The sequence below is a fragment of the Scomber scombrus genome, chromosome 4 (assembly GCF_963691925.1).
Source record: "Scomber scombrus chromosome 4, fScoSco1.1, whole genome shotgun sequence".
NCBI classification, from domain to species: domain Eukaryota; kingdom Metazoa; phylum Chordata; class Actinopteri; order Scombriformes; family Scombridae; genus Scomber; species Scomber scombrus.
The window spans coordinates 33,163,697-33,190,220 of record NC_084973.1 but is presented as its reverse complement, the minus strand read 5'-3'; the positions used below and the strand labels follow the sequence as shown (position 1 = coordinate 33,190,220).

Here is a 26,524-nt window from a genome sequence, read left to right as displayed (position 1 = left end):
CACAAACAAACACATACAGTTAAAAATGCTAATGCGGTTTTTTAGTTAATTTATGATTTGCGGTATGCTTTAGAAATCAACTCAAACCCTTTCTACCAGTCTGAATTGCATTGAATCATTTTCAGTTCAATTGACTTTTATCTATGTTGTGCTTGTGTTTTCACATACAGCAGGAAAAGACCATATTCTTTAATTTACCCACCATTACCCCCATGAGCAGCACTGCAGCAGGCTCACTCCCCTTTAACAGGAAGAAACATCAAGCTGGACTCTAGGTGGGAAACCATCTCCCATATTCCTAAAAGGCATGTTGTAATGTCGAGGAAGCAACAGTCACCATGGCGACAGATAGACGCCCTGCTTCCTCAGTTGTTAATCTGATCAACAAAAGAACCATAACAACTTTCTTCATTTATAAGAAAGATCTCTGACAAACAGCAGTTCTCCAATCTGAATAAAGAATAAATGAAATCAGTTTAGAAAACAAAGTTCATGTTTGAAATGATGAAATGTTTCATAATCTGTTCAGAGCTGAAGAAGATTTAAATGTAGAAGTTTAGAAAATGTAAAGTCCAAACAGCTGAACCCAACAGGATGAAAAAGAGATTTTAACATTCAGACACATATTCATGTCAACACTGAGTCATAAAATGCTGCTGAACTCAGTCACGTCTGTAATTGTCAATGTTGGAATAAAAACCTTCATTATTTATAACATGAGCTCTTCTTCCTGTATTTGGTAGTTTAGTAGGTATGTGTAATTAAAACATGTTATTGGTGGCAGTAATCATTCCTCCTGTCCATACTGACTGTGAAGTGGTCTCTTCCTAACCAGGCGGGGAGTTCTGGTCCTCTGAAATGAGGCCAACGCGGAAGTAACTTAAAACTGCATTCTATCAAAAGGCCACCAGGGGGAGACCGTTTTGGTGTCAAAAGGACTTCCGTCTCTATACAAGTCAATGGAGAATTCACCAACTTCTCACTTGATTTCTAACCTCAGTAAACGTTTTCAAAATGTGTTTATGGTCTCAATCGCTAGTTTAAAGCCTTCTTCAATGCAGTATGATGTTCATTTGGGACATTTTGGCCTCCCTGATTTTATATGTGACAATAAAGCAGGGTATGCATTAGGGCGTGGCTACGTGGTGATTGACAGGTTGATTGGTTCACAGGTTCAAACATGAACTTTGTTTTCTAAACTGAAAATGTGTTTAAAGGGCCAATGAAATACATAAAATGTAGTTTTCCACATTACAAAAGTTGATTCCAGCTCCTAATATAGGACATAAAAATGACTTCAATTCACTCATCAGGGTTATATTTTCAAGGTTACAACCATGGCTGTCACTATTATATGACACAAGTCACTTTAAAATGATTAGTTTCAGTAATCATTCTATCCAGCGCTGTTTTCAGAGCACTGTTCAGTTCGTCATTATCAAATCCAGTCTGTTTGTTTATCGAGAGAAAACGAAAATCAATGAAACTCCATCACACATTTTTCCACATCACCAGCAATGATAAATGTCAGAATGTCATTTGGATTATGAAGTATGAAAAAAAATGGTTTAGGTAAGAACTATTTTAATCAAATAATTTTACAGATCAGTGTTTAATCAAAACTGGACAAAAAAAACATTCACATTCAGTATAAAATACAGTTAATATAAAACTGATGCAGATAAGTGTCAGTCATGGTAATAAACATAAATTAATAAAGTAATCATATGTAAATGATGACATTGTGCTGTAAGTACACGGCAGTGGCGTGCCCTTTGCTCTGTGGACCAAGCAAGTACCCTTTTGAAAGTTTTTTTGTTTTTGTTTTTTTTAACAGTGTACTGTATGTGGCCCATGTTGACATGATCATCAACGATTAAAAGCGTGTGATAATAATGTTGGTAGAGTTTGCCATTGGTACAGCATGTGAATCTATCAGAATACTTAAGCTGAATATTTAGTATTGTGTAGGTTTACATTAGGCTACATCATTAACACTTGCAGTAATTTATTTGCTAAATGACAAACAGGCAATTACCAATTACCTGCAGAAAAAGTAGCCTTCTGCCTTGTTGTAATGTCACCAAGCTGTCTTATTCATACTTTTGGTCTCTTTTTATTTACTAATTGCAGCACAATGCCTACAAAGGAGAGGCATCCACCAGCAGTAAGGAGGAAGAGGAAGATGAAGATGAAAGGTCAGAGTCAAGACCAGAGTCATGTTAACTGTTTAGGGCCTTTTAAAGCTCAGATTTGAAAATAATAATCAATGATTTAAGTGTTGATACACATACATTCCTGCAATACATAGAGACTGATTTAATGTTTCCTACAAAGGAACAGCTGGCCGTGTTGCTCCAAAGTCAAACTGCATGGTGTGTATGGAGGAAGAGCTGCTGTTGAGATGGAAGATGAGTTTGTGGAAATCAGAAAAATCAAGAGTTGACAATGACCAAGTTGTGCTTGGACCAAGTGCTTTTCAAAGGATCAATGTACAGTCAGGACTGGTTTCATACAGCAAAGAAGCAAAGCAGGCACAGTCAGGATGTGTGGAGGTGTACCATCAGAAAATATCCACCAGCTGCATGAAACTCAGTCGTCCTATTAAGGAGGAACAGCTCTGTGTATATTAGGATATGTTACACATTCATCTCTATCAGACATCACAGGAGCAGCAGACATGTGAGAAGAGGTTTTTTATTCCAGGCTAATAAGGTTAAGTTATTCAAAAACCAGCATTCATACAGATAACAGGAAACATACACATTAGTCTATGATGGACTGAGAAGCAGATTATTTCAGTCACATCAGTCCAGAGTCACAAACTACACCAAACATTTAATGTCAGCTGAATACTGACATCAGTTATTAAAACACAGTAACTTCTCTATGAATGTGATCTGCAACACGTGTTCATGTCTGATTAAGTCCAGATGTAGGAAGGCTTCAAACAAAGTGGCACCAAACGGACAAAGACACACTGACTCCTGGTTATTGTTTAACAAGGATATTTGCATGTTATTGGACTCATGACGGCTCAGTGTGATCCTGCAGGACTGCTGCTCTGTACATGATGAAACCTGATTGGTCCACGCAGGATGAGAGATGATAAAGAACATGAATAAAATGAGCAACATTTTGACCCAGACGCCAGAGAAGTGGAAGCAGAAGGAAGACCGTGATGAAGAGTTTGATCCCTCTGCTCGTCTTAGCGTCAGCAGGTAAGTTTCAACCTCTGTTACAAACTCTTCACCTAATAATCCATTGAGAGCTCAACATATGTTGTAATGTACATGGTGTGATGGATTGGTGGTTCTGGGACTCCATGTTTGGGTTTTACTGTGTTACTCTCATGTTGCTTTGTCCTTTGGGTGGTCTGATTTGACTGGTTGATGTTATTTGACTTTTCTTTGAGGGACTTTCTGGAGTTCTTAGTTGTCTTGTGGTGTTATTCTAGGACACTTTGATTCATGCTGGATTGCTATTGAGAGCTGTTGAGTTTTCTGGCTTTTCCTTGTGTGTTCCTTCACTGCTCCCTGTGTTCATGTGCTCCTCCTCACACCTCTCCTGAATTTTCCTCATTAGTCCTGCCCTCCGTGTTTCTTCCACAGCCTTCACACCTGTCCTGTATGAGTCTCCACAGCCCGGCCCTGTCCCCACTGTCCTCGCAGCCTGCCCTTGTCACATCACCTGTTCCCCATCCAATCATTAGTTGTGTCTGTATTTAAGTCTTGGCTTGCAGTTCAGTGTTGTTGCACATTCCAACAATAAAGAGCTTTTTCTGCAGCTTTCAGCTTCAGTCTATGATAACCTGAACACACTGAGAGAGTCACACTGTAAACTGTTTAGTGTTTGGTTGAGTCATTCACTACTGCGTCGTCACTGTTCACACACACACACACACACGCACACACACAAGCACACACACACACGCACACACACACCCACACACGCACACACACACACGCACACACACACCCACACACACACACGCACACACGCACACACACACACGCGCACACGCACACACGCACACACGCACACACGCACACACACACACGCACACACACACGCACGCACACACACACACACACACACACACACACACACACACACACACACACACACACACACACACACACACACACACACACACCTGTGCTTGTTTTATCTGTAGTTGCTGCTGTGGACATCCAGAAGAGAGCGCTGAATGCAGTGGACTGTCCTTCTAACCAGGGTCACCATTATGTGGTTCTGAGGGGTATTTTTGATTCCTCAAGCTACTGTGGAGGGAATCTGATCAGTGATCAATGGATCCTCACTGCTGCTCACTGTGAAAAATAGTAAGTGTTTTATTCAGACTGGCTTCAACTGTTAAAGATGATTATGTGTTACCCGTGTTCACTTTGTCACAGATATAAAGGTGTTAAAAAGATTTTAAAAGGAATTACAGACAGAGAGAAGGACTTCAGTAACTGCTTCACATGCAGACATATTTATACTGTAATGTCACCTTTTAATCAGTCAATATTCAGCTGTGCTTTGCTTATTGGCCTTATAAACCAACCTTTATCACATGTTCTATACATGAAGGCTAATACAGGCTCTGTGCACCACTACATTTATCAATATACTAAATGATGAAGTAATAAACATCATAGAGGCACTGAACAGTCAAACACTAAATATGCAAACCTGGATGTTTCTTGAGAATATGTGCCTGATTTCACTTTCTACTTCTTTCTCTTCTCAGTTTCTTTAAAGTGGCTTTGGGCAAACATCCATCTGGAAAGGCAGCAGAAAAGATAATCCACCCATTTTCTGAAAAGCATATTTATAAAGATAGTACTGGTCACAGTCATGACATCATGCTTCTTAAACTGTCCAAACCAAGTACTCTTCCCACCATCAATCTCCCTCCTATCGGATGTACATCACCTACTGCACCTTTCAATAATCCCTATACTATCATGGGATGGTCCGACACAAAATATAACCCGACAACAGAAAAATGTGAGTAGGAGCCAGACTTCAGTAAAGCTGAACATTTTATATTGTAATTTATTTTAGTGGCTGACCGATTTATCAGTGGGACGATATTATCCGCTTATATGAACCTTTCACAGATATATCAGTAGCATATTTTTTTAAAAAACATATAATGCAGAATTTTGAACATTTTACAATACTGTCTGTTGCATGAGGGGCGGAGTTAGCATCAGAGCTAATGGTAGTGTAGACTTGGAGTCAGGCGGTGTCTCCACAGTAGGTTACCAATGAGTTTGTCAAATACATTTTGAGAAGTTAACTGAGAAATAAACAATGACCCCATAATTTGACATCAGTTATTACTCATTAGCAACATTAGCCGTTAGCCACATTAGCTATTAGCTGCGAACATGTATTCACTCACCAAACGGTTTAGTTTTCACAGCTCAGTTTGTCTCCATCTGAATAATTACAGTCATTACATTTATAAAAGTTAAAATTCTAACGTTGGGTTTTCTACTGTTGAAAGTTTCCCCTGAACATGTGTAACAGAATAATGTTTCTGCTGCTCTTCACTCTGCTGTTTGTGAGTTATAGTTATACATGATAATATCTTATTTTTATTATTTCTTTATTTTGTTAGTGTTAATTTCTAGAAATGCTTAACAATGTTAAATATACTTCATTACTTGTTTAATAAAGCAGCCTCATATCACACAGAGAAGATATATTTTCATTCTAGTTCAAAAATTAATTATATTGGTTATCAGTGAATTTCTTAACTTTAAAATCAGTATCGGTTTCAAAAATTCCAGATCAGTCGGGCTCTAATTCATTTAGTTATATAGTAAAATATTTTATATTGTTATGTAATACAAAACTTTTTTTTTTACACAGACTACCATGAACCCAAGAATCTGCAATGTGGTGATGTTGATCTGGTTAAAAGCTGCACTGGTCGAGACCTAACTATAGGTCAATATAAAAAAGAACATCTGCTGTGCTCCAACTCAGCATGTCAAGCCTGCCCAGTAAGTCTGTAATATCTCTCTCCATCACTGTCTCTCTCTCTCCATATCTGTCCCTCCATCTTTGTCTCTTTTTAATTGTCTTTCTCTCCATCTCTCATCACTCAGGGGGACTCTGGTGGCAGTCTGGTGAAGGATGATGTTCTGGTTGGAATCAACGTTGCTATTTTGAAACCACCCTCACAGTATACTATCTACATGGATGTCTGTGCCTACAGGCAGTGGATTAAAGATACAGCTGGCATTAACTGAGCACAGGTCAGCCAGCACTGTAACACTGTGTGAAAATAAAGAGATCATAGATCTTCCTAACAGCATCAATCAGTCTGTTTCTTTCTGTGTGATTGACACGTCTGTGACGACAGCTGCACCACTTAATAATAATAACAATAATACTATCAACAACAACAATAATAATAATAATAATAATAATAATAATAATAATAATAATAATAACTTTACTGTAACGTGCATTACTTCCTGTGTGTCCGGATGAAGATATGGACGTGTAGTGGTTGAGTTCATGTTTCGTCAGTGTTATTAAAGTTCATAATGATTTGATAGATGTAACTGTAACAGCCCAACATGCTTCATAGTTACAGCAACAAACATCATCGAACAATGAACACTGAATAATATGAAGTCACTTATTCAATGAGAAAAGTCTCAAATTAAGTTCAGGTGCATTTTATCATTTCCACCACCAGATGTCACAATTTCATCATTTAATTGGGTTTTTAAAGTTCATAATTATTTGCTAGACGTTCCTGTAACAGCTGAGAGAAATATCCTCAAATGCTTCATAGTCTATATAGAACCACAACATACAGGATGAACCAGGCGGGGAGTTCCGGTCCTCTGAAATGAGGCCAACGCGGAAGTAACTTAAAACTGCATTCTATCAAAAGGCCACCAGGGGGCGACCGTTTTGGTGTCAAAAGGACTTCCGTCTCTATACAAGTCAATGGAGAATTCACCAACTTCTCACTTGATTTCTAACCTCAGTAAACGTTTTCAAAATGTGTTTATGGTCTCAATCGCTAGTTTAAAGCCTTCTTCAATGCAGTATGATGTTCATTTGGGACATTTTGGCCTCCCTGATTTTATATGTGATGATAAAGCAGGGTATGCATTAGGGCGTGGCAGCAGTCCACAAACCAATGGGTGACGTCACGGATGTTACGTCCATTTCTTATATACAGTCTATGGGATGAACTCAGTACACTTCAGTGTTCTTTGTCCTTGAATTTTTAAGCACATGTTTTTATTTAGATAAAAAGTGTATTCCTCAGATTTTTATTAGCAGCCAAATGTTTTACTTCATGCCAATTTTTAAAGTTTTACATCACAGAACCAACAGGTGACTAAAGGATAAGAACACACTGACAGGCAAAGAAATGAAAGAAAAACAAATAAATAAATAAATAAAAATACCAATATTATCAAAAAGTCTTTTATTTTCCCGTCCTTTACAGTCTCACAGTGTCTTTGTCCACTTGGATTGCAAATAAAAAGGAGAAATAAATCCCAGTGTTGTATTGTGAGAGATGAAACAAATATAATAAAATATAATTAAATTAACCTTATATGTACAACACAGAACTAAACTACAGGGAGGAATGGTAGTATTCAGGTTATGCACATGCTGATGTCGTCAACAGGTAACACTCCTCCACCTCACCTGTCACCACCTGAAGCTCTTAACCTTAAAGTCAGTTTGATTCAGAGTGTAAACACCTGAAGAAGTGTGACTATTACACACAGAGTCAGAATAAAGAGGTAAAATCATATCACGAGAAAAATGTAGAAAGTGTAGAAATGCAGAAAAGTGAAAATAATGAAAGAAAAATAAATCACAATATTATGAGAAACTTGTAAAACTTCACAGCATTGTAACTTCTAGAAAGTGTTAATGAGTCATCAGGAACTGCAGCAGAGCCAAATAATCATTTTTAATAACTTATCAACTCTACTTCTGTTCTCCCTCCCTCCAGTAGGGGGCGACAGTGATTTCAGCAGTGACTTAGAACCATGAATCTAGAGACCAAGAAGTTTATCAGACCAGGAAGCAACAGTCACCATGGCGACAGATTGACGCCCTGCTTCCTCAGCTGTTCTGCTGTTTCACACTTAACGCAGCCTCGTCTTCAACTGTCCCTGTGAACACATAACATGTGAAACCATGAGAGTGAGATATGAATGTTCCTGTATGTAGACTGTGCTGCACTCAGGCATCTGTGAGTCCAGAGACTTCAGGGACAAAGTGATATTCTCCTCATTTAGTTTTTCACACCACATTCTGAGATTTAGTTTGAGACTGAAGTTTGGACAATAATCTGAGATAAACGGAGTAAACTGAGATCATGGAGGTAGTGATTAATCAATAAGTACATTTCATTCTGGATTTAAATTCAATCACAGTTGAAGCTCACATGATAAAATGATTTCTACTGTTTCTACTTCCTGATGAAGCAGCAGCGACACTGTTCATGTTGTTCTGAGTCAGTTTTACTGTTATTTCTTATTATTGACCCAAACTAAAGCCTGTTATAATCTGCTCTGTTTAAACTGACAGTAAGAACTTGTTAATGGTCTGAATGTCGTTTGGAGCAGAAACAATAAATCAGTGACAGTTTGTGAAGCTTGTCGTGTGTCACACTGGCTCACAGTAACACACTGATGTTTAGTGTGTATGTACATATTTAAAATGTGAAAAAGATTTGATTTGATTGTTTTGAGGTGAAGAGTTCATTTTAAATATTTAAGTGCAATTCAACAAGTTTTGTTCCCAAAGATGAAAGAATGAAAAATAAAGTTTTTGTGTTTGTTGATGTTAATAAAAAAAGTCACTTTTAAACTGATTGATGGGCCTTTAATGTCTTTAACCTGAGTCACAGCTTAAAGGACAAGTTCTACATTTTAGGAAACAGACGACATGAAAACTGTTTGTTATTGAACTGAATCTGGTTTTAATGTATTTTTGAAGATGAATTAAATGAAAGACTTTAAATGTAAAATAAAATGTAATTCATATGTGTGAGAAGATTAATTCTGCTGTTTCTTGAATTATCTGAATTGTTCCTTTAGATCCAACTGAGACTTTTTCTTGTTTCTTCTTCATGTAAGAAAAGTTATAAAATATGAAACTTCACTTTCTTAGGTGGGATTTAATAATACTTGTACTGAAGTATCCACCACAAGAAAAGGTTTCATAACACTCATTTTTCTAGTTTTTATTATAATTTCAGCAGTTGAAGTCAAGTGAAAAACCCTCAATGGTACAAAGGTAAGTAGGGGTGAAAATGACATGTTTAGATACCAGAAATGAAAGAATACTGAAAGTGTCATTTATAAAAGGGATGAAGTCGAGTTAAAACTCACAGCTGTTCTGCAGCAGTGGGAGTAAATTAAACCATGAAAGTTGAAGCAAACAAACTAATGTAAAGAGACAAAAGCCTTCCATTAGAGTTTTACATCTTTATTTTATTTAGTGTTCCATTAAATCACATTAAAAAGCCAGTAAACACGAGTATTCAATATAATCTATTTAGCTACAGAAATATGTAATGAACTGTGCTTATCTTTGACCTGTTAAAATCTATTATTGGTTGTTTTGTTCCATTTAATGTTTGATGAATGTATTTCAGTTTTTGTCTGTTTGCAATAAGAAACTGCAGCTAAACAAGCATCAAGATAAACAAAGGTGAGTAGCTGCGTGTTGGAACCTTTATAACAGAAATATACAATAAAGAGCCATAATGAGGCTGCAGGTTCATTTAATTAACTGATCTCAGTCTTCAGACAGTTGATTGGTCGGATCGTGTGCTCTTGATTGGTTGGAATTAAAACCTGCAGGCACATTATGGCCATTTATGAAATAGTTTAGACATGCCTGCTTTACAACATAAAAGTAGAAAAAGACAAATAAAATGTTCTGTGTGAAAGTATACAGCAGGTCAGGAGTTATCCTACAGCCTCACAATGGTTCATTAGTTTTAGTCCTCGTTAACTCTCAGTGTGATTCTGAGACGCTTGATAAATATGAGCCCAGGCTCACAGTCTGACTTATAACACCTGTTTTTATCTTTATTTACATCAAACAGCTCATGTAGAACAAATCTGTAAAGTGCTGACTTCAGCTAAATCCAGAGATAACTGTTCAGTTTGTAGTCAGTTAAGAGACTTAAGTGAAGACGATAAAATCCAGATCCAGACTCCAGATGGATCATCAGGATCCAGCTGATCCTCTCTCAACACTCCTGGATGTTCACTCTCACTCTGACAGAGATCATCACCAGCTGATGAGAGAAGAAGAAAGAACAGAGGAGATAAATGAGTGTTTAGTGAGACTCACTTCATCAGCTGTCAGTCAGTGATGCAGCACATCCAGTATAAAGAGCAGCAGGGACTTCAGTCCTGTTCAGACCAGAAGTGGAACAGCTGTGCAGCGTAGCTTGCTTCCCTTCAGCTCTCATGTTAACATGTTGGAGCACACACTTTTACTATCAAGTGTGTTTCCTCTGCAGATTTCACTGAAGTACACAGAGGAAATAAAGTGCTGAGAGTCATGAACACATCATTACTGCAGAAACAGAGACATTCACTCATCAGTTTACTGATAGATTTACTGCTGATACATGTCAACTCTTATCAAAGTTTAAAGCTACAAAGTCTCTGTGGGATTTGAAGATGTTTCCTGCTGTTAAATCATCACATGACAATCAGTCAGAGCTCTCAGCCAAACAGCTGCTGTGATTCCTGGACTTCAGCAGAGGTTCTGGTCTGTATAAAGACCACATGGTTACTAAACGTAATGATGCTTGTGTGAAATCAGAGCCAGTGATTTGCAGGTTCTTAGAGCTCTGACAAAGATGAACTGATCAATAGTTTAGTGTTGAAATGAGAGAACAAACACTTTGAGATCAGATTTGATGGTGTGACAGTTTGATGATGAGGACCACTGTCTCTATACATCTTGTAAGGCTGTCAGCTGTAATCCAGCTTTGTTTCCTGCAGACATCAACACAACAACAACAGTCGTCTTCACATCGACTCAAACACATGATCACAACAAGCTTCTGGCTCATCTGATTGGCTGACTGTTCTCTCTCTCTCTCTGTCTTTCTGTCCAATCCTGAAGCCTGTCACCATTCTCCTCTCACAGCTTCACTGAGGAAAGCAGCACTGAGAAGGTTGGAGGTTCACCAGGAAATACTGGATCTTTGCTTTGATACTGACTGTGTTTAATACTAAACTGCTGAAACCAGCACAGACTGACTCCAACTCTCTACTGACCTCAGAGTCGCCAATCTGTAGTCTGGACTCTGCTGAAGATCAATCAGCTGCTTCATGTCTGAATCCTTCAGCTTGTTTCCTCTCAGATCCAGCTCTCTCAGATGGGAGGAGTTGGACTTCAGAGCTGAGGCCAGATAATCATAGCTGGTCTTTGACAAACGGCAGAATCCCAATCTGAATGAAAAATAAATGAAGTCAGTTTAGAAAACAAAGTTAATGTTTGAAATGATGAAATGTTTCATAATCTGTTCAGAGCTGAAGAAGATTTAAATGTAGAAGTTTAGAAAATGTAAAGTCCAAACAGCTGAACCCAACAGGATGCAGGTTAAAAACGGTCAAATACAAACAGTGAAAAAGAGATTTTAACATTCAGACACATTCATGTGTGTGTGTGTGTGTGTGTGTGTGTGTGTGTGTTCTAAATGATCAATATCAATTATATGAGGATCTTCTGTATAAAGATTTGACTCTTTACCAACAATTATAAACATTCATTTAACAACTAACAGTGAACATTTTCTACATTTTCTTTAAGAATCATCTTTTTTAACTACACACTAAACTTTGTACAGTAAAAAATATGGAAAAAAGAGAATTAACCTCATGGATGTAAATTATGTATGAACATAAATTAGGTTCAGATGTTAAACATTAAGATCAACAATAGTAACAGACAATCAGTGAACTGACCTCAGAGCCTCCAGTTTACAGTCTGGATTCTTCAGAAAGTCACACAGCAGTTTCATTCTTGAATCCTGCAGCTTGTTTCCACTCAGATCCAGCTCTCTCAGATGGGAGGGGTTGGACTTCAGAGCTGAGACCAGAGAAGCACAGCTGATCTCTGACAAACTGCAGAATCCCAATCTGAATGAAAAATAAATTATGTAGATTAAAATTCATTCATATTCCAATCAGATGTGTTCAGTTGTAAATGTGTAGTTCAACATTACTGTGGGTGTTTCTCAAATCTCTTAATTGATGTGTCCTCACTCCTTGATCCCTGCCGCAACCAGAAGTTGGTCCTAAACGGCATTTTAAAGGATGTCCTGAATCTCTTATTTAGGCTCCATGGAGCTAGGAGCTATAGGGAGCATGAGAGCAGCCTCCACTGAAGTCATTTACCGGCTGACACACCCCTTTATTGATTGTTTGGCTGCTGCTGCAGCTGATCAGACTGATCTGATAAATCACAGCAGTTTGACACTGAAGTGAAGACAGATTACAGAATAAACTCGAGTGTATCTCTCCCAAGTTTAAATGTTTTGTTTTCTGATTCAACATCTGGTTAATAATCTGTTAATTAATTAATCTGATCAACAAAACAACCATAACAACTTTCTTCATGCATAAGAAAGATTTTTTGTTTTAGGATCTGTAATTTCCCCCATTAATTGCTATTATAGATAAATTAATGTAAGGGAGAGTCTGTATGTCAGACACATTTTAAACACATTTATATTTTAAAAATGTTGTCGTCATTACCATTTTAAATTCCTGAAAACATTTCAATTCTACAGATTTGTGTTCAGCAAATCCTGAAGAATTTGAATTTAATAATTAGAAGAAAATCTACCAAAGCTACAGTCAGTGAACTCACTTCAGAGTCTTCAGTCTACAGTTTGGACTCTCCAGTCCAGCAGACAGAAACTTTACTGCTGAATCAGACAGTTTGTTTCCACTCAGGTCCAGATCTGTCAGATGAGGGTTGGACTTCAGAGCTGAGGCCACAACTTCACAGTGAGTCTCTGATAGTTTACATGCAGAAAGTCTGTAATGACACATATATTACAACATACGTTATCATGAAAGAGGACACTTTATACTTACTTCATGCACACATCAATGGTTCAGATCATCTTTTTAACATTTTTAAAAATATATATATATGTTTTCTGAGGCATTTTATTCCTTTAATGGACAGTTAAGAGATAAACAGGAAACAAGAGGAGAGAGAGACAGAGAATGACTATTTTTAATGTGACTGCAGGATATTTTGACTCAGTTCAACTCAGTGAACAGTTCCAGTTGAGAAACATCATCTCTCTTTGCTACCTGCTGCTGTCAGGTTCACATCCATAAGCAGCTACATTTACTGACTGTTCACAAACACTAATGAAACTAATGACCTGACAATATTACACCTGTACATCATTAAGGTTTTTGGTCAACTGTATTACATTCTGACATCAGTTGAGTTATTCCTGGGTGGTCTTAGGGATTGCATCATTTTATTGTTTTGTTGATTTGGGTTGATATTTAACCTTATGGACTGGATTTCTGGAGTTTTGGAGCTTTGTGTTTGTGGGGGTTTGTAAGATTATCAACCATAGCTAACAGAGTGCGCGTGTTGTTGATGTTCTTATTAATAATTTCAGAAAAGTGTCGCTGTTAAGCCTTGAGTAACTCAGAGTTAAAATTACAAAGACTTTGTTTGTAGAGGTCATGGTGAATTTGAAATGTATTTTTATCCACTTGCATTCTGATTTCCTGCATTCTGTTTTCAAAGCCTTTACCATCATAGTGTTCCTCCATGGTGTTTTGCTGCTTGTCTTAGTTTTAAAAGGTGCAACAGCATCCATGACATTTGAGATTTTCCAGTTAAATTTATCCAGGAGTTCATCAACTGGATGAACTCCTGAATAACTAATTTTATGAACTCCAATAATAACTATAAATAAATAAATTAACAACAAACTGAAAAATTTAAATGATTTACACTCACAACATTTAAACAGCTCAAGAACATCTGAGACTTAATATAACTGACATGTTATTTCAGCTATAAACAAGTAAAGCACTATTTTAACAATAATAAGAATTTTATATTATTTATATTGGAAGAACTAAACTACTAATCTACACTGATTTATAATGTTAATCACATCTGGACTTACACAGCCTTTCTGCAGTTCCTCACAGCTGGGATCAGTCTCCGTTGTCCCTCCTGTGATGTTTGGTACTTCCACAGGTGCAACTCATCCAGAACCTCCTCTGACATCTGCAGCATGTAGGACAGAGCTGAGCACTGGATATCAGAGAGTACTTTCCATGATCTGTTCTCTGACTTCAGGAACTCTTGGATCTCCTGATGTACTGAGCGGTCGTTCATCTCCATCAGACAGTGGAAGATGTTGATGCTTCTGTCAGGAGAGATACGGTTATCCTCTTCATAACACTTATAACCATAGTCATCATTGACATCGTCATCGTCAAAAAGGTCATCATATTTATCATTATCCCGACTGTTCATCTCCTTCAGATTGTTGATGACAATCTGGATGGTTCTTGGACTGTTCTTTGTCTGACCCAGCAGACCTCCTAAGAGACCCTGGTTGGACTCCAGAGAGAGGCCATGAAGGAAGCGGACAAACAGGTCCAGGTGGCCATTTTTACTTTGGAGAGATTTCTCCATGGCACTCTTCAGGAAGTCATCCAGAAATGGGTCACTGTAATATATATCCAGGAACTCATTCAGTACCTCTGTGTTGCTGCTGCTGTAACAGTGGTACATGTAGACTGCAGCCAGAAACTCCTGAACACTCAGATGAACAAAGCTGTAGACTGTTTTCTGGAAGATCACACTTTCTCTTTTGAGGATCTCTGTACAAACTCCTGATAACACCGAGGCCTCTGTGACATCAAGACCACACTGCTCCAGGTCTTCTTGGTAGAACATGATGTTTCCTTTCTTCAGTTGTTCAAACGCCAGCCTCCCCAGCTTCAGAAGAAGGTCCCTGTCAGCCTCCGTCAGCTCCTGTGGACTTGTCTCATGTCCCTCATCATACTTGTTCTTCTTCCTCTTTGTCTGAACCAGCAGGAAGTGTGAGTACATGTCAGTCAGGGTCTTGGGCAGCTCTCCTCTCTGGTCTGTAGTCAACATGTGGTCCAGAACTGTAGCAGTGATCCAGCAGAAGACTGGGATGTGACACATGATGTGGAGGCTCCTGGATGTCTTGATGTGTGCGATGATTATGCTGGACTGCTCTTCATCACTGAATCTCTTCCTGAAGTACTCCTCCTTCTGGGCGTCAGTGAAGCCTCGTACTTCTGTTACCCTGTCCACACATGAAGGAGGGATCTGATTGGCTGCTGCAGGTCGGGAAGTTATCCAGACTAGAGCCGAGGGAAGCAGGTTCCCCTTGATGAGGTTTGTCAACAGCACGCTGACTGATGACTTCTGTGTGACATCAGACACGACCTCACTGTTGTTGAAATCCAGTGAAAGTCTGCTTTCATCCAGGCCGTCAAAGATGAACAGAACTTTACAGACAGTGAGCTTCTCTGCTGTGAGCTTCTGTAATGTTGGATAGAAAACATGGATCAGCATGAGCAGACTGTACTTCTCATCTTTGATCAAGTTCAGCGACCTGAACGAGAACAGAATCAGCAGACTGATATCTTGGTTGTTGGAGCGCTGTGCCCAGTCCAGAGTGAACTTCAGCACTGAGAAGGTTTTTCCGATGCCAGCGACGCCGTTCATCAGAACCACTCTGATGTGTTTCTGTTGGTCAGGTAAGACTTTAAAGATGTCCTGACACTTGATTGGAGCATCATGGAGGGTCTTCATCTTGAAAGCTGTTTCAAGCTGCCACACCTCATGTTGGGTATTAACCTCTTCACTCTGTCCCACTGTGATGTAGACCTTAGTGAAGATGCTGATGAGGAGGATTTTACTTCCCGCTTCATCAGTTCCTTGAGTCACACATTCACATGTGCTGCTCAGGCTGATCTGATGTTCATCTAAAACCTCCTGCAGACCACTTTCTGCTGAAAGAGAAGAAAAAAGGTAGAATGAAACAGAAATCAGTGTGACTGTTAATGTTCAGCAGGATAGAGGAGGTAGATTCCTGTCCTGTTTTCAGAGATGATGACATCAGCAGACAGATCTTCAGTCTTACTTTGTACAGCGCCGGTCTGACTGTCTCTCTGCAGTCCAGGTCTGGTTCTGGATCTTTCTGCACACTGGGGACAGGAGGAGTCTCCTGATGAAGCAGACTGGTCCCAGTATGAGGTGATGCACTGTCTGCAGAACCAGTGTCCACAGCTGGTAGAGATTGGATCCTTCAGGACGTCCTGACACAAAGAACAGCAGGACAGCTGCTCCTCCACAGAAACAGCCCTCCTCTTCCTCTCTCTGTGGACAGGAACACATTCTTTATGTCACATGACATTAGTGGAGGCCAACCAATAGTTCACAAGCTGCATGCAGCTCTTTCCCCACATAAACAGTACATACTGTCAGTATTTACACACTTACACAGATTCTGTTCTTCAGGCTCTGAGATTCAACACATTCAATTTGAAATTAAATAATATACAGTGCTGCTTGAAAGTGTACGAACCCTTTAGAATCTGCTATGTGAATCCTCACTTTCAATAACTGGTGTGATCATCTTTCACAGCAATAACTTCAACAAAACATTTCTGGTAACTGCTTGTCATCACTGCACATCAGTTTGGAGGAATTTTATCCGGACACAACAGTCTCAACTTAGGGATGTTGTTGTGCTTCTTGGCATGAACTGCCCGCTTCAGGTTCTTCCACAGTATTTCTCTAGAATGGTCAGGACTTTGACTCAGTTGTTTCAAAACTTTTTTTTGCTTTGGTGGAATAACTTGTGTATTTGTTGTAGTTGTCTTATTTTATGACCCACTTCCTGTTGAGGTCTAGGTCATGGATGGATACCTCAACATGTTCCTGTAGAATTTGCTGGTACAACTCAGAACTCAAAGCCCCATCAATGATTACAAACCGTCCTAGTCCAGACACATTAAAGCAGACCTGAACCATGATACTACCACCACCATGTTTTTACAGATGAGAGGAGTTTCTTATGTTTTAATACAGTGTTTGCTCATCGCTTCTTGTACAGTCACTTTCTGGCTTATCCATGTGGTCTTCAGCAAACTGTAGACAGCAGCAATGTAATTTTTAGAGAGTCATGGCTTCCTCTTTGCAACTGATGTTCAATGTTCTCCTGATGGTGGACTTATAAACACTGACTGTAGCCACTGTAATAAAGGCCTTTAGTTTCCTAGACGTTACCCTGGAGTCCCCGTGACCTCCTGGACTATTACACACCTGCTCTTGCTGTGACCTTTGTTGTTCAACCACTCCTAGGAGGTTAACACTAGTGTTTTAGTCAAGACCATCTAACCCGAGACTGACTCAAGACCCAAACTGCTGAGGGGGGGGGGATTACTGTAATCATAATCATGTGGCTCAACATTTACATTATTAGGAATGTTAATAAAATACAAATGGATGTACAGTAGGGTTGAGTGATATGATCATTTACACTCACCCACCACTTCATTAGATACACCTGCGCAATCTAATTCAATCTAATACAACAGAAGATGACTGATTGGGTTTATTTTGGAGAATGAAACACATATCTACGGGGGAACACACTTCAACATAACACCGGCGGCCCGGTGGCAGTGTTAAAACTTTCAAAGTAAAATAAGTTATTAGTTGCATTTGAAGGTGGGTGTTTTACACTCACACACAGTAAAAAAAAGAAGAAGATAGATGTCATTGCAGCTTTGGTCTCAACTGGTCTCGAGAAAAAAATCCAAAGTCCAGCTTGTGTAAGACCAAGACCTTAAATATGACCAAGAGCGATCTTGAGTACTACAACAGTAGTTAACATTCCTGGGGAGGGTAACAGTGATGTTTGATGTCTACACAATCTGCCTGAGGAGCAGCAGAGCTGAGTATGTGGGTTGCGCCCATGAAAAATTTGGCAAATCTTGTGGGATCAGCTTGGGCGTGCTGTTCGTGCCAGAGTGACCAACACAACCACGTTGACTCAGTTATGCTGCTCATCCCACAAATGCATGTTCCTTATAAATGTGGCTCCATTTAAAAAGGGAAATAAACAGACTTTAAAACAGTATAAGATTTACTGCCAAGAAGCTTTGTTACAACAAAGAAATAATCTACCAAACACAAATGTCCTTACTTTTTGTGCTTTGTTTAGTTTCCAGGACAAATTGAAGTTACTTCATTATTTCTTTCCATTATATCTAAACTACAAACTTCATGAAACTGTCTCACTGAATCATCTTCAGGTCAGTTTACAGTAGAAACAGTCTCTTACTTTGTGTCTGAGGGTCCAGGTTCATTACTGAAGACTAGAGGAGGATCTTTAGACTGGTCACTCTTCATAGACAGACAGCTGGATATTACAGACTCTGCTCCGTCCTCCTCTTCCTCTTCCTCCTCTTTCTTCATCTTCTGGAGTCTGAGAGGTAAACCAGTAACACTGGAGACACACACACATACACAGTATAATAAACCCAGTCCTGCCTCTCAGCTTAGTAGCTTCTTATCAGTTTACATGACTTTAAAGACCGTGTAAAGTGAATTCAGACATTTTCTTCTAAACACATACGTATTTCTAAAAAAGGTGTAAAAAGCATTTCAACTATTTAGATTTGAATTGTGGAGCTAGGCTTCACAAACTGTGTTTCAAGATTTCTGTGTCTGGATTTAATAGCATAAACCCGCCCCTGCTGCTGTAGGTATAAATACATTCAGCGCACACTACTACTACTACAGTCTACAGTTAGCCAGTTAGCTGAGCTAACCGCCAAGTTAGCCGCCAAGCTAGCGGCTTAGTTAGCAGCAGAAAGCTCTCAGACGTAGCGTCCATGTTTCTGGTAGAGGTGGTGACTTTGATTGACAGGTGACACTTGGTAGGGGCGGGGCTTCAGCGGACTCAGCAGCCACTCCCACAGCGTTTGGGAAAAGAGAAATAGGCAGACTTTTACACAACTTTGAAGCCTAATTTCATATATTTGGCGATTTTTTTAATCATTCAAATTTGGCAGGGTGGTTACCAACACACTTTTCTGTGATATGTCAAACTCAGAACACATTTATTTTTAATCACTCATAATACTGCAGTACTTTTACTGTAATACTGCATACTACATCACTCATAATACTGCAGTACTTTTACTGTAATACTGCATACTACATCACTCATAATACTGCAGTACTTTTACTGTAATACTGCATACTACATCACTCATAATACTGCAGTACTTTTACTGTAATACTGCATACTACATCAAGCTCATAATAGTTATGTACTTCTGGTAAAGAGCAGTTGTATCATGAAACATGATTTAATAAAGACGACTAATAGTTGTGTTCATATCTCCTTCTGCAAGTTCTAAACGTTTTATCTACATCTGCAAACTGGATCAATTTCACTCAAGAGTTTTTAACATCTACATGTTTGTCTGATATTTGAGGTGTTAAAATGTCAAATGACAACTAATGATTTTATATAACAGTTTATTTACTGACAGTTAAACTAAAGGCACTGCTGCCTGATGCTGGACGGTCACATTAACTTGTTCCTGTCTACAAAGCAAACAACACAATCTGTCCTCTGCTACTTAACCTGCATTAAATATTAGTTGAAGCAACTAATAAACATTTCAGAACAACAATCAAGCATCTTTCACTAGATGAAATATATAAATGAAGAAATAAGGCAGTCAATGCTCAAATAACAAAAGGATCAGTGACTGAATTTTTTTTTTTTTAAACTTACAGTTATAAAACAAATATTGTTGTAATGAAGATTATCAAATGATATTAAAGTGAATCATCTTCAGGTCAGTTTACAGTAGAAACAGTCTCTTACTTTGTGTCTGAGGGTCCAGGTTCATTACTGAAGACTAGAGGAGGATCTTTAGACTGGTCACTCTTCATAGACAGACAGCTGGATATTACAGACTCTGCTCCGTCCTCCTCTTCCTCCTCTTCCTCCTCTTTCTTCATCTTCTGGAGTCTGAGAGGTAAACCAGTAACACTGGAGACACACACACATACACAGTATAATGAACCCAGTCCTGCCTCTCAGCTTAGTAGCTTCTTATTAGTTTACATGACTTTAACTACAACCATGTGTGTTTTCTAGTCATCACAAAGAGAAACTTTGACTCTGGTTTAAATCCAACAAACAGACTTCAGATAAACATGTGTGTGCTTCTTAACTGTGACTTCTCTCTATTTAGAGGCAGCAGTGAGTCACGTTACATCGCTGTGAGGACGCAGAAACCAGGAAAACAACAACAGGAAACATTGTTCAACACCTCAAACTCTGTCATTTCATATTTTACTGACAAACTTTAATCAACTAAACAATTAATGTGAAAAATAATCACCAGATTGATCAGCCCTGTTATTAAAACTCACCTGCCTCAGACTGTTTTCCTCCTTCTGTTCTGCTGACTGTAAAATGGTTCTGCCCCTCCCTTCTTCTAACCAGAAATTGTGTGCGTGTGATTGGTTGCAGCAGCCTACAGCCTGCCTCCACTGTTCTTCCTGTTTCTCTCTGCCTGATCATGCACGAAGGCCAGAAATCACAGAGCTAAAAAGCAGTCTGCTCCACATCGCATGAGCACAAAACAATTACCATATGTGCACTCAGACATGTATCAGTCAGGAAGGGTTGGGTATATGGTCATGTGACTAGAGAGGGAGGGGGAGTATCCAATAAGAGAAATGGGTGAAACAATAGTTGGTCCATAAACCAGAAAAGTGTAACTAAAGGGGAGATACTGTAGTTAGTACAGAAGTGGCTTCAATATAAACTGAGTCTATTTAATATGAAATGTTTATTTATTATATAAACGTCTGATTTACTTATCATTGTGTCTAATAATTTAGTTTATGACCAAATAAACTGCAAAACTGCTGAAGTTCCCATCAGCCTCAGCTATACTGTTTTTATTTTATACTATATAACTACAACATATTTCTTGCTACATACTTCAGAAAACTTTAAAACCTTCTAACTATAGAAGTTACAGTAGTTCTGTCTCTTTACACGAGAAGTCTGTCTGTTTGCCTGAGCAGCAGCGCCCTCATGAGGAGAAAAACTGAACTACAGACTGACACTCCACTACATCTCAGAGGGAAATACTGTACTTTACTGCAGTACAGTTTGAGGTACTTGTACTTTACTGCAGTACAGTTAGAGGTACTTGTACTTTACTGCAGTACAGTTAGAGGTACTTGTACTTTACTGCAGTACAGTTAGAGGTACTTGTACTTTACTGCAGTACAGTTTGAGGTACTTGTACTTTACTGTAGTACAGTTAGAGGTACTTGTACTTTACTGTAGTATTTCCATGTGATGCTACTTTCTACATCTCAGAGGGAAATATTGTACTTTCTACTCCACTACATTTATTTGACAGCTTTAGTTACTTTTCAGATGCAGATTTGACACAATGGATAATATAACAAGCTTTATAAATACAACACATTGTTAAAGATGAAACCAAAAAGCAGTGTGTAGTCGGCTCACATTTCAGATGTCTATGAGTTGTTAACAGCTCCACCAAATAGTGATTTTCCCCTCTAAACTTCTCACATGCTTTCATTTCAATAAATGTTCAAATGATCCAATATTTCAGCAACAATCAAAGATTAGAGAAAAAGTCCAAAAACTGAAAAACATTTGTGAATCAGAACTTAGTTTTTTCTTCTATGTTCTAATAAAATGAAAGTTCATTCAGAGCTTTTTACATGCTGTCATCTAGTTTTATTTCTCATCCCTCTGTTATTCTGATCCCTCACAGAGCTCATTCATAAGTTCCTTGCGCTCATTGGTGCTGTATGTAATCCAGAGCTGCGTCAACATGACGGACAAATATACCAACATGTATGTGTCCATGTATTAAAAGAAGGTGAGCACACAAGTTGTACATATTTTTACATTGTGTTCACTGTAAATGTCATGCAGCAGGATATTTATAGATCTGCACTGAATGAAACACACATAGCTGCTGCTGGGAAGAATTTTGTACTTGAAACAAACACTTCACATTTTGAAACATTAAAACTTATAAACAAAAGAGATTTTTCTTCTTACAAGAACATTCATTTGATATTTGACGCTCTATCCTCTAATCAGAGCTGGTTTGTACATTTCAATAAGATATCCAGACAATACATGAAGAGTGAATTGCTTCTATGTATGACTGATGATCAATAATCATGTCCAACTAGTTAAGAATGAGCGCCTTGCGACTAGCATCACCATGATGTTGTAGTTTTTAATCAAGTCTCTCAACAACTGAATGAATGGATCATCATTCAATTTGGTTCAAACATTCATGAACCAATCAGTAGCTACATGTCCGAAGGCTCCCATTAGAAAAGTCTCAACTTCTGTCTACAAATACTGAGTCAGTCATTGTTTAATGTGTCGCTCTGGTCTCAATCTCTACATAATAAATGTGCTGGTGGTCACTTTGGGAATGAGTGCTCCCAGTAAGCTAGTGTTAGCTTGGGTCAGAGGTAGCGTTGTGTAGCTTGTGTTTCCAGCCTGAAAGACAACAAACTACACTCCTATTTGGAAGCTCGTCCAAAGCAGAAAAGGTGGCACCGACCAGAAGCTGCATTTCTGGACCTCAAACCTCAAACCGGCTCCAATGAAACCAACGGGTGTCCAGGTGTACATACAATCTGAAAGAGTCCTGCTGACTGTATTTGATGCTCTGACTTTTCATAATGTCAGAAGTTGTATTTATGCAGCAGAGTTGTTGAGCTGGAGTGGTTTCTTTAAACGAAACCCTATAGTATGACTTAACCAGGCGGGGAGTTCCGGTCCTCTGAAATGAGGCCAACGCGGAAGTAACTTAAAACTGCATTCTATCAAACGGCCACCAGGGGGCGACCGTTTTGGTGTCAAAAGGACTTCCGTCTCTATACAAGTCAATGGAGAATTCACCAACTTCTCACTTGATTTCTAACCTCAGTAAACGTTTTCAAAATGTGTTTATGGTCTCAATCGCTAGTTTAAAGCCTTCTTCAATGCAGTATGATGTTCATTTGGGACACTTTGGCCTCCCTGATTTTATATGTGACGATAAAGCAGGGTATGCATTAAGGTGTGGCTACGTCGTGATTGACAGGTTGATTGGTTCACAGGTTCAGGAGGGCGCCTCATGCTCCTCCTGATGCCCATATAAGTAGAATCCGTGTTTTTATTTTTACCAGCATGCACCTGAAATTTTCAAGATGCCGCTGCTCAGATCCGATACTATTGGCTTCTGAGCCCCAATGGGTGACTTCACGGATGTTACGTCCATTTCTTATATACAGTCTATGGACTTAACATAGTACGGTGGTTAGCACTGTTTCCTCACAGCAAGAAGGTCTTGGGTTCGATACCTGGCTGAGGCCTTTCTGTGTGGAGTTTACATGTTCTCCCGGTGCTTGCATGGGTTTCCTCCCATTGTGAAAAACATGTATTTTTGGTTAATGCTCCCATTGGTGCCTGTGACTGAGGTACTGTAATAGAATCTGGAGTTGGACCTCAGGTGCACAGACTGAATCTCACTATACAACTATGTGTGACAGATAAAGTACCTTTAATATAATGTGTTAACCCCATGTTGTGTCAGTGCTTTATTGATCCACACTGGGTCACATTTTAACTCAGGTTGTGTCTCAGTGCTCTACATTTACCCTCCACCATGCTATTTGAGTGTCTGGATGCTGAGAGTGTAAATATATCCACTGTGTAGAGCCATCAAATATTCTACTGTCCGTAACATGTTCACTACTTTCTGCTAACAATCCCACAATGCAATTCTCCACATTTTAAAGACTCTACAGCTGATGGTGATGGCACAAAATTATGACGACTAGTCAGTGTCTGAAACTTTGATTTTCTGCTCACTACTGTGTTTTTATACAGGTAGCAGCGAATGAGTGAATAAGGGAGTGATTTTGACAGAGCACCAGTTATTTTTAGTGTGAGACATATTAACACGGTAAACGTTGCACCTGCTAAGCACCAGCATGTTAATATTGTAATAGTAAGCATGTTAGCATGGCTGCAGACTCGAGATTATTTTTTTCATTCATCATAATTTTAAAAAGTTTTACATGAAAGAGAAGAATTATGATGTCATCAATCCAAAGAAATGCCCTATGTGTGAGCAGGTGTCATGTGACACACCAGGAGTCACATCTCAGCTGGTAAAAATAGCATGATGTGTCACGCACACACACACACACACACACACACACACACACAGTGTCTCCAGTCTCAGTAAACAAGCTGGTGAATGTGGACAGACAGCAGGACGTTAGCAGGGACACTCAGGTAAGATCACACATGGATCTTTGTTGTTGTTAGTTTGGATTCACAGTCAGACTTCATACAGGGACAAAAACTAAAACAAGAAATATGACTTTACAAAAAAGTTGTTTCATGAACAGCGTGATGTTTGTATTTTAGTGAACAGATAAACTGAGAACATAAGGAACATAGAGGTATTCCATGCTTCAGTATCAGTGTCCTTATAGCACGTTTACACATAAACCATGTGAGAAGTTTAGAGGGAAAAATCAGTATTTGGTGGAGCTGTTAACAACTCATAGACATCTGAAATGTGAGCCGACTACACACTGCTTTTTGGTTTCATCTTTAACAATGTGTTGTATTTATAAAGCTTGTTATATTATCCATTGTGTCAAATCTGCATCTGAAAAGTAACTAAAGCTGTCAAATAAATGTAGTGGAGTAGAAAGTACAATATTTCCCTCTGAGATGTAGAAAGTAGCATCACATGGAAATACTACAGTAAGTACAAGTACCTCAAACTGTACTACAGTAAGTACAAGTACCTCTAACTGTACTACAGTAAAGTACAAGTACCTCAAACTGTACTACAGTAAAGTACAAGTACCTCAGAACTGTACTTAGGGTGCTGTACTCCACTACAGCACACTTACTAGAAGGCCTGAATTTAGAGATTTAGACCAGAATGACTCAAAAAACAATGACAGACTCAGTATTTATGGGGAGAAGTTGAGGCTTTTTGAATGGTCACCAGTGGCTCTTGAAGATACTTCAACATGGGAGCTTGCTGATTGGACAGGACAGGTGATTAGGATCAGGTGCTCAGGTACTGGTGGACAGCTTTAGATGCAGACTGGGTGATTAGGCAGAATGAGAGGCAGGTGAGAACAGAGGGATGATTAGAGAATGAGGAACAGGTGAGCAGGTTGGTGGACGAACCTCTCTCCATGAACTGTAAAAATGAAATATAGAATGATGATACACAAATACAATAGTTAGACGTGATGATTCTCAATAGATTTTATCATTCATCACAATCATTCCTTGTTCTTGTTGATGAAGTTGGTTGTTTGGTACTCAGGCTGGGCATTTGGGCTCGATGTCACGCTGCAGAAAACATTCAGGATGGTCAGACGGCTCTGTGATCGTGGTTGCATTAAGGAGAATAATCGAAAAACATCTAAACTGCTTAAACCTTACGCACAGTCCCATTTTTGGCCCCGTGATAGCTGACATTAACAGCTGCTCTGGTAGTTTCATATTTCAGTGTTGTATTGCTCCTTTTTAACTTTTATATTAAAACACTAAGAGCCTAACGCTGTAAACTGAGAATATTTCTGTGACGACACTGTATGATAATATCCCTATTTTTCTAGCTTGGTTGAAAAAATACATCAAACACATTTTCACATTATGAGAGTGAGGTTTCCTCCGATGTTGGCAGCCGCATCAGAACGTGAGCGACGTCGACAGCCGTCCTGCAGCGTCCTGTTTGTCATATTAATGTCATCCTGACTGATGAGTCGCACTGCTGCATGTAGGTCAGAGAGACGATCAGATACCACGAACACCTGCAGATCTGACTCCTCATTATTCCACTTCATATCAGTTCAGATTAGATTTTTTATTCATGTAAGATCAGCAGTTTATTAACAATCAAGTACAACAATTGATGTACATATTACATTTATATACATGTTAAAGTAGATGAAAGAACACAGCAAATGACTGACAGACTTACAAATAAACCATAGACCTGTATATAAGAAATGGGCGTAACATCCGTGACGTCACCCATTGGTTTGTGGACTGCTGCTCGGAGGCCAATAGTATCGGATCTGAGCAGCGCCATCTTGAAAATTTCAGGTGCATGCTGGGAAAAATAAAAACAGGGATTCTACTTATATGGGCATCAGGAGGAGCATGAGGCACCCTCCTGAACCTGTGAAACCAATCAACCTGTCAATCACCACGTATCCCACACCCTGATGCATACCCTGCTTTATAGTCACATATAAAATCAGGAGGCCCAAAATGTCCCAAATGAACATCATACTGCATTGAAGAAAGGGCTTTAAACTAGCG

At 39.0% G+C, this 26,524-nt stretch overlaps 4 protein-coding genes and 1 pseudogene across 4 annotated transcripts in view; 4 read left to right on the top strand and 1 right to left on the bottom strand.

The window, feature by feature from the left end:
* Nucleotides 1-26,524, top strand: part of LOC133979436 (uncharacterized) — a 1,726,912-nt gene that overhangs the window by 915,146 nt on the left and 785,242 nt on the right. The window lies entirely within an intron of this gene.
* LOC133978633 (phosphatidylinositol 4-phosphate 5-kinase-like protein 1) overlaps nucleotides 1-26,524 on the top strand; it is a 94,975-nt gene that overhangs the window by 48,173 nt on the left and 20,278 nt on the right. The window lies entirely within an intron of this gene.
* On the top strand, nucleotides 3,182-6,269 carry LOC133978745 (anionic trypsin-2-like). The gene is made up of 5 exons (XM_062417059.1): nucleotides 3,182-3,221; nucleotides 4,178-4,343; nucleotides 4,754-5,013; nucleotides 5,887-6,020; nucleotides 6,126-6,269. The coding sequence occupies exons 1-5, from the start codon at nucleotides 3,182-3,184 to the stop codon at nucleotides 6,267-6,269; spliced, it is 744 nt and encodes a 247-aa protein (XP_062273043.1).
* LOC133978609 (protein NLRC3-like) lies at nucleotides 14,203-20,143 on the bottom strand (annotated as a pseudogene).
* The window catches only part of lrrc2 (leucine rich repeat containing 2), a 7,743-nt gene continuing 6,564 nt past the window's right edge, over nucleotides 25,346-26,524 (top strand). The window contains exon 1 of the mRNA XM_062417058.1: nucleotides 25,346-25,356. Coding sequence (XP_062273042.1) covers nucleotides 25,346-25,356 — 11 coding nt within the window. The remainder of the gene's footprint in view (nucleotides 25,357-26,524) is intronic.

Excerpts from the sequence above, each read along its gene's own strand:
- LOC133978745 (XM_062417059.1), top strand. The coding sequence starts at position 3,182 with ATGAAGAGTTTGATCCCTCTGCTCGTCTTAGCGTCAGCAG. Across the intron at positions 3,222-4,177 it reads GCTCGTCTTAGCGTCAGCAG|TTGCTGCTGTGGACATCCAG; the intron begins GTAAGTTTCAAC and ends TTTTATCTGTAG. Across the intron at positions 4,344-4,753 it reads GCTGCTCACTGTGAAAAATA|TTTCTTTAAAGTGGCTTTGG; the intron begins GTAAGTGTTTTA and ends TTCTCTTCTCAG.